At 41.5% G+C, this 7881-nt stretch overlaps 1 protein-coding gene across 1 annotated transcript in view; it reads left to right on the top strand.

Annotated features, from left to right (window-relative positions):
- Positions 1-38: 38 nt before the first annotated feature.
- The window catches only part of MAP2K5 (mitogen-activated protein kinase kinase 5), a 292027-nt gene continuing 284184 nt past the window's right edge, over positions 39-7881 (top strand). Inside the window, exon 1 of the mRNA XM_069097384.1 lies at positions 39-910. Coding sequence (XP_068953485.1) covers positions 776-910 — 135 coding nt within the window. The 5' untranslated portion in view covers positions 39-775. The remainder of the gene's footprint in view (positions 911-7881) is intronic.

Below are 7881 nucleotides of genomic sequence, written 5' to 3'. Positions count from 1 at the left end.
CCTCCTCCTCCTCCTCCTCCTCCTCCTTTTTCTCCTCCTCCTCCTCCTCCTCCTTCTGGTCCGGGGGCCGCCGCCGCCGCCTGGGAAGGCTCCAAGCTCGAAGCCGGCCACGTCCCGAGCCCACCAGGGGCCCCGCACTAGGCTGGGAGGGAGCAGCGGCTCGGCTCGCTCCTTCTAGTCTCCCTTTGGCTTCCTCTTCCTCAAGGGGCACCAAAGCCACTTTCCCTGAGTCGTCCCCTTTCTCCCCACACGGGGCTGACCCCCTCAGCGGGGGCCAGAGCGGGCCTCACCCCCCCCTCCCCCGCCCCGCCCCCCCCCCAACATAGACAACAGCCAGCACCCCTTCCTTCCTGGTCACCCCACTGCCCCACCTGTCCACACGTCCAGGGGGCACATCCAGGGTGACCAGGCCCCCAGTGCCCTGTCACCCAGACAGGGGCTCCAGGCAGGCTCTGCAGCCTAACCCCTCCCCCCTAACAACTCTGCATCACTCTCCCAACACCCCCCCATCCGCTCCTCCATCCTCCCAACCCCCTTCTCCATCCTTCTCTCAACCCCTCCCTTCTTCCATACTCCTAACCCCCCACTATCCTCCCCTACCCTTTCTTCCCTTCTTTCTTCCTCCCCTCCTCCATTCTTCTCCCTCCCTACCCCCCCTCCCATTCATCGACCTCCCCATTCTCTGACTTTTCACCCCATGTTCACGTCCCCCAAAGGGGCAGTGAGTGCCTTTCTTCCACCCCCTGCCCCGAGGATGTGAGCTCAGTGGTCGGTAATGCTGTGGCTGGCCCTTGGCCCCTCTCATGCCATGGAGAACCAGGTGCTGGTGATTCGAATCAAGATCCCAGATGGTGGAGCTGTGGACTGGACAGTGCACTCTGGCCCCCAGTTGCTTTTCCGGGATGTGCTGGTGAGTGGTCAGCCCCTCAAACCAAATCTCAGTCTGAATGGAGACCCTTTTAGGGGTGGGGAACCTGAGGCCCACTAGGTGCTCAAGTGCAGTCCTTTGACTGAATCCAAACTTCACTGGACAAATCCCCTTAATAAAAGGATTTATTCTGTAAAACTTGGGCTCAGCAGAAAGACTGCAATCAAACACCTAGAAGGAGGTCTGAGATTCCCCATCCCTGGGCTAGGTGCTAGGGAGACTCCCCAACTCCAGCCCCTGTCTTTTAATTGATGTGTCTTAGGGTAGAGAAGGGGATCTTTTTACTTCATATATTGTCTGTCAAGATGCTCAGAATACTTTTCATCTAGAATCATAACTTTACAGGTGGAAAAGATCTTAGGAATTGTCTGTATTTTACTTTTGAGTAAACTGAGGTTAAATGACTTACATAATGTCAGTCCCTGCAGCATTGGAAGTAGCATCCAGAGAGCACCTTTAACTCAACTCAATGAAAAAGGTAGAGGGTATAATTTTCTAAGTGTCTTGAGATTAGGACCAGGTTCATCTTCCTGTGTATTCTTCTTCACTGGTACGTAGTTTGGGCCCATGCACACCACTGATTATCTAGAAATTTTTACTGGATGCCATTCCATTGATGAATTAGCTGCACAAATGACCATTATATGTCTTTGATGCATGATACTTGTCAATTGAGCTAAAGTTGTCAAAGATTGTCAGTGTGCATAGTTAGATAAATCTTTTATGGTTCATTGTGGCAATAGCACTGAACTGGGAATCTGGAGACCTAAAGTTGAGTTCTAGTTCTGACGCTTGATGTGAGTGACTTTAGGCAAGTGACTTCACCACCTTGGGCTTCACTTTTCTCATCTGTAAAATAATTAGATAGGATTAGTTCTAACATTCTCTCATTCTGACTCCATTTGGATAGTCCATGATGAGGCCTACCAGAACCTAAGTAGCCATGAAATGTCAGGATATCTGTCTCCATAGTTTTCCTAAACATTGCCTTCTTAAGTTCACAGTCCCTAATCATGGGAAATATTTCTGTGGGAGAGCTAGATCACTTAGAGGTTAAGTGAGAATGTGCATGCAGGGGCATGATGGGGAAGACCAGAGGAGTGCAGCTTTGTGGGAAATGAAGGGATGGCTGGTCTGGGTACTGTTCTTAAATGGAGACTCTGGGAGGAGAAATTATAACCAGCAGGAGAGGAATAATTAAATTATCACTTCAAAATTGCCTTGGAAGGTAGTATGGTCTTTGCTTTTAGGGATATAATCCTTAAAACAAATTAATTGCAATGTGGGAAATTCATCATTTGAAAAAATATACAGAAAATGTAATTTCTTCTTAGTAGTTCAACAAATATTATTTATTGTATGAAGAAAATTGTGTGTAAAGTTCAGGTAAGATGTAGTCCTTGCCCTCATACCTGGTAGGGGAGTAAGACATGCCTTAGGACTTAAGCAATAATATGATCTATAACCTCTAGTAGTGAAAGTCACAACTTATACCTTCTTTCTAACCTTGTATAATTCTTGTCTGTATCCTCCAGTAAGGACCTACCAAGTATGCTAAAGCCTACTTCCACCTATTAAAACTATCATATCTCCCCCAACAAGTTTTTTTTTCAAATGATCCCCATATGGCATGGTCTCAAGGCCCTTCATTATCCTGGTTTCCCTTCTTTTTGCCTTCCTTATTACTGTCCCATTTAAAATGTAGTACCCATACTGATCATAGCACTCCAGCTGTTATTTGGATAGAAAGCACTATCTCCTCCCTAGTCCTGGACACTGTACCTTTCTTAATGCAGCCTTAGATTACATTAGCTTTCTTGGTCGTTCTTGGTTGTTATGCTGTTGACTCATATTAACTTTGCAGTGCATCAGAACTTCCAAATCTCTTACTGCTGCTCTCTTATTATGCCTCCTTCATCATGTACTTGTGAAGGTGATTGTTTTAAATGTAAGTTCTTCTGTAGAAAATCATTTAAGAAATTCTCTTCTCATATTTTTTATCAGTGATACCCTTAACTTTTGTGTAGATCATTGTCATAAAGATTTTAGAGAGATGAGAAAATACAGACTAGTTATTGATAGCCCCATCAATCAGTAAACATTTGCTAGGTGCGTACTGTGTACCAAGCACTGTACTAAGTGCTGGGGATACAAAAAGAGGCAGAAGACAGTCCCTGCCCTCAAGGAGCTTACAATCTAATGGGGGAATATGATAAACAAATATACAAACAAACTATAAATGGAATAAATAGGAAGTACTTAATAGAGGGAAGGCACTAGAATTAATAGGGCTTGGGAAAGGCTTCCTGGAAAAGGTGGGATCTTAGTTGGCATTTAAAGGAACTTAGGAGGCACACATCAGGAGGGAGATCATTCCAGGCACGGGTGACAACAAGAGAAATTGCCAGAGCTCAGAGAGGAAGTGTCTTGTTCAAGGAATAACTAGGGGGCCAGTGTCACTGCCTCAGAGTATGTGTCAGGGAGTAAGGTAAAGAAGACTGAAAAGATAGAAGGAGGCTAGGTTAGGAAGGGTTTTGGTTGCCAAGCAAACGATTTTGTATTTGATCATGAAAGCAATAGGGAGCTATTGGTATTTGTTGAATAGAGGAGGTGACTATTATTAGACCTGCACTTTAGGAAAATCACTTTAGTGAGTTAGTGGCTGAAATGAAGGATTGATTGAATGAAGGCAGATCCACCAATGATTGTTTCTTTTGAGTAATGATATTATCTGTGATTTTCCCCAGTTGTTTGGTATTTTCTGCTCTTTTTTGCATCTTGAAAAACAATCATCAAAAAATAACACTTTAAAAATCTAGTGTAGATTTTTATGTATACTTGGCCAAATCGATACCCTTTTTATACCTTTATCATCTTTAGTGCCATTTCCACTTCCTGAGGTAGCACGTTGGGGACCAGGGTTATTAAGAGCACGAATGTGGTTTCACCATCATCATGATGAAAATAGTTTGTTTCAATCTTGTTCATTCGTCCAGTTTTGTTGCCCTTTTTTCAGTTTCTTGGGATGATATGACCTATTTGGGTATGATGCTGATTTTTCTGGGAGAAAAAAAAAGAGTGTGTAGTGTGTGTGTGTGTGTGTGTGTAAGTGAATTATAAGAGGTGTGTGTAGGTGTGTGTGTGTGTAGATAACTGTAATCTATAGTAAGTGAATTATAAGAGGTGTAAAACAGAGAACCCCTTGAAGTTTAGGGACGAAAGCCTTTACTGACCTAGATTAAGGAAAGCTCATGGAGGAAGTAACATTTGAGTTGAGCTTTAAAGGCAGGGTGGGAATTTGGCAGGCAAATAGTAAAAGGGAAAAATTCTGGTCATAATGGCAATATTGTGAGCAAAGAAACGGTGGGGGAAAGATACGACATATTTTTTGGGACAGACTAAATCTGTAGTGTGTGGGTGTGGATGGGAGGTAGTATAAGGAAAGCCCTGAATGACAGGTAGAGGAGAAGTCAGGTTTTTCTGAAAAATCAGTAGATCATATTATCGTATATCCAAAGCTAGAAGGGACCTCAAAGATTATCTAGTCCAATCTTATTATTTTGCACTTAAGGAAACCAAGACCCAGGAAAGTTGTGTAACTTACCAAGTGTCATGTAAGTTGTGTCAGCAGTGAAATTTAAACCCAGGCCTAACTCTGACTCTGGTCACTGTGTTTCCACAGAACTACCCACCTTCTTAAATTTACCATAGTTAGTTTATGGATCATGAACTTTGATTTCTTCTTCAGAACACATTTTGTCACCCTTTAGCCACATTTTATGTAGGGATTAAAGATTAGACCTATGATTCCGTATATTAAGTGAGGAAACTTTCTGTACCAATGCAGATCAGCATCCTTTCAATTTAGGGAGTTTTCTAGAGCAGAGATGTCAAACCCTTCCCCCATTATGGCCCAAATAGATTAAAAAGTAATTGGGAAATATTTAGCAAAACAAAAATGCAATAAACATAGGTAGCATTAGTTTGTGGTCTAAGTCAACGTTCAGCCTTCAGGGATCCTGTTTCTATTTGAGTTTGTCACCACTAGACTAACACATAGATGTTGAGTTGACTAGGCTCACACAGCCAGTATATGTCGGATGTAGTGTCTTTCTAGCTTTGAAGTCAGCTTGCTATCTACTATTCTGTGCTGTCTCATCTTATATGCTTTCAAGTTATACTTTGGCCAGTTTCTATTTTGTATTTTTTTTTTCTCAACATCATGTATCTGTTCTGTTTAATGCTTATGCTAATGGACTCGACATCCTGGAAACATGTAGTCAAGCTATTTAAAATTTTTCTATCTTGTCTGTTATTTACAAGTAAAAAGATGCTAAATGTGTTAGATAAAATGCTACAGTAGTTATCTTTTACAACTGATGAATGATTGTGTAAGTAATAAGATTCCATTGCTTATCACAGGTCACTTTCATTCTCTATTGACACAGCACTGATTGTAGTTTGTTAGAAGTTAAGATCTCATTACAGAATGACTTTGGGTCAGTTAGACAGCTCCAGAATGTCCCAGTGTCCACTTACAGAGCTTATATTGGCCTGACAATACCTTTTATCCTACATATAAGGTGAAAGGATTTGATTCTTCGTACCAGATCTGTTGTTGTTTTTTTTAAATAGCATTTTATTTTTTCCAATTACATATAAGGATAATTTCCAACATTCATTTTTTGAAAGAGTTTGAGTTCCAAATTTGTTTCCTTTTCTCTCTTCCTCCTCCCCATGGCAGCAAACAGTCTGATATAGGTTATATATGTGCAATCATGTAAAACATATTTCCATATTAGTCTGGATCTATTCTCGAGAGGTTAATCTTTCTCCTCTTAAGAGCCGATTGTGGCTTGAGAAGCAGTGCTCCTCTAGATCTAAGGTGTCATGACAGTTTAAGATAATTTTCTTTTATTATTTTTTGTGTGGATTCATTTTTTGAGAAAAAAATTAAGTGTTGTAGATATAATCTTATTATGCAAATTGACACTGCAGTAGAAGACTCTTTAGTATTAGCTTTAGAAGAAAGTTACAGTCATTGCTAAGAGATGCTGCAAATAGCCTTCAGTTAGCCTGCTGGCTAGTGACAGTTCTGGATGAGCCAGAGAAGACTGAGCACTGTGAGTTGCTTACACTGTAGTCCTTCTCCAGTGACTAAAGCTTTAGGAGAGAGAGGAGGGGCAGAGATGGAAATGAGATTGACAGTCTATTGTATTGGACTTGTATACAGTGAAATATCACGTTTTCTAAAGAGCCCTACATCCCCTAGTTGTCACATAGGTTGTCTGCAAGCCATTCTTAGAGTGCTTACCTTGTTACAGATGAAGCTGAGCAGCAGTATCAGATAATGTGAACTTTAAAGTTCCTGTACAAAAAGGTAAACTTGGTTCACTGGCCATTAACATTTCTCGATTGTTCAATTAGTCAATGGTATTTTTCAGTTGCTCTAAAGTAAAATGAAAGTGTATCTTAGACTTCACCTACTGCAAGCCCCAAGATTATATAGTCTTTTTCATTCTTTGTAAAATTATTGGAATAGACCTTATATTTTCAACAGCATTGTTTTGTATTAGCTGTATTATCCAAGGTCATGACCTTGGATAAGTCACTTAATAGACATGAAGAGACTAAGTCTGAGCTTCCTCCTCTGTAAAATGAGGATAATGATATGTACAACACATTACTTTTATTGACTTTTATGTTCCCTGGTAGTTAGGTGGTGAAGAGGATAGAGTGTTGAGCCTGAAGTCAGGAAGACTGATTTTCCTTAGTTCAAATCTGGCCTCAGACTCTATGTGACCTTGGACAAGTGACTTAACCTGGTTTGCCTCAGTTTTCTCATTTGTAAAATGAGCTGGAGAAGGAAATGACAAACCACTCCATCATCTTTGCCAAGAAAACTTCAAATGGGGACATGAAGAGTTGGACATAACAGAAAAACGACTGAACAATGTACCTACCTTACTATACTGGAGTTCAAATGAGATAATGTATGTTGAGTACTTTGTAAACCATGAAGCACTACTTGATGCAGACTGTCACCATCACCTCATCTTCAAAGCACAATTTTTGAATGTTTAGAGGGAATCAGGAATGACCTCTTAAAAGAGATGGCACTTCATCTGATCTTTAAAGGGAATGAGGGACTTCAAAAGGTAGAGGCTATGAGAGCAAGCATTCTTAAGCATGAAGGCAGGAGATGGGATGGGGGTGTAATGTAATGCCAAAAGAAAGGCAACTTCCCAAGGTTCAGAATACCAGCATAGGTGCTCTCCATTTTATTCAGTGACAAACCAAGAACAGAGAAGATCAAAACATGACATCATTTCAAATACAGCATTTACTAAGTGTGATTAAATAATCTCCAAGTACTACCCCACCCCAGGACCTTCCAATCATTCAATCAATTACAAAGTCCCTGTTCTAAATACTTCTCCACCCCTAGGCTATACCTTAATTAAGTCCACCACAAAGCCCCTCTTCTCAAATGGAGATTAGTTTCCAAACTTAAGGTCAAAAGTTCCCCACCCCTGGATCACAATTGAATCTACCCCAGAGTTACATCAAGTTTAAACACAGCACTTAATACCCAAATGGAGGTCTTTTCTTCATCTTGACATGAGGCAAGTTCTCAGCAATCTTAGTTCCTGGGGAGACAAGGCTCAGCAAGGCCACAAGATACATTGCCAGTCCCTTCATCAATTCATCCTCTGTCTGTAGAACAGTCCTAGAACCCCTGAACACATTAGCAAAGCCCTCTCCCAGGATTTCTGTAAACATACAACAAGAAAATCCTTCTTCAGGGCTTCTGAACCAACAGAAAGGTTCCCAGACCCCTGCAACAACAGCACTGTCCTTCACCAGTGGACAGTATTCACTCTGTCTGCAGGACAGTCTCCAGACCCCTGCAACAACAGCACTGTCCTTCACCAGTGGACAGTATTCACTCT

This window comes from Petaurus breviceps, unplaced genomic scaffold, assembly GCF_028583685.1.
Source record: "Petaurus breviceps papuanus isolate PSGF00001 unplaced genomic scaffold, PetGlider_PUasm1.0 37, whole genome shotgun sequence".
In the NCBI taxonomy this organism is placed as follows: Eukaryota; Metazoa; Chordata; class Mammalia; order Diprotodontia; family Petauridae; genus Petaurus; species Petaurus breviceps.
Note: the sequence above shows the minus strand (reverse complement) of the source record. Positions and strands in the feature narration are given on the sequence as shown.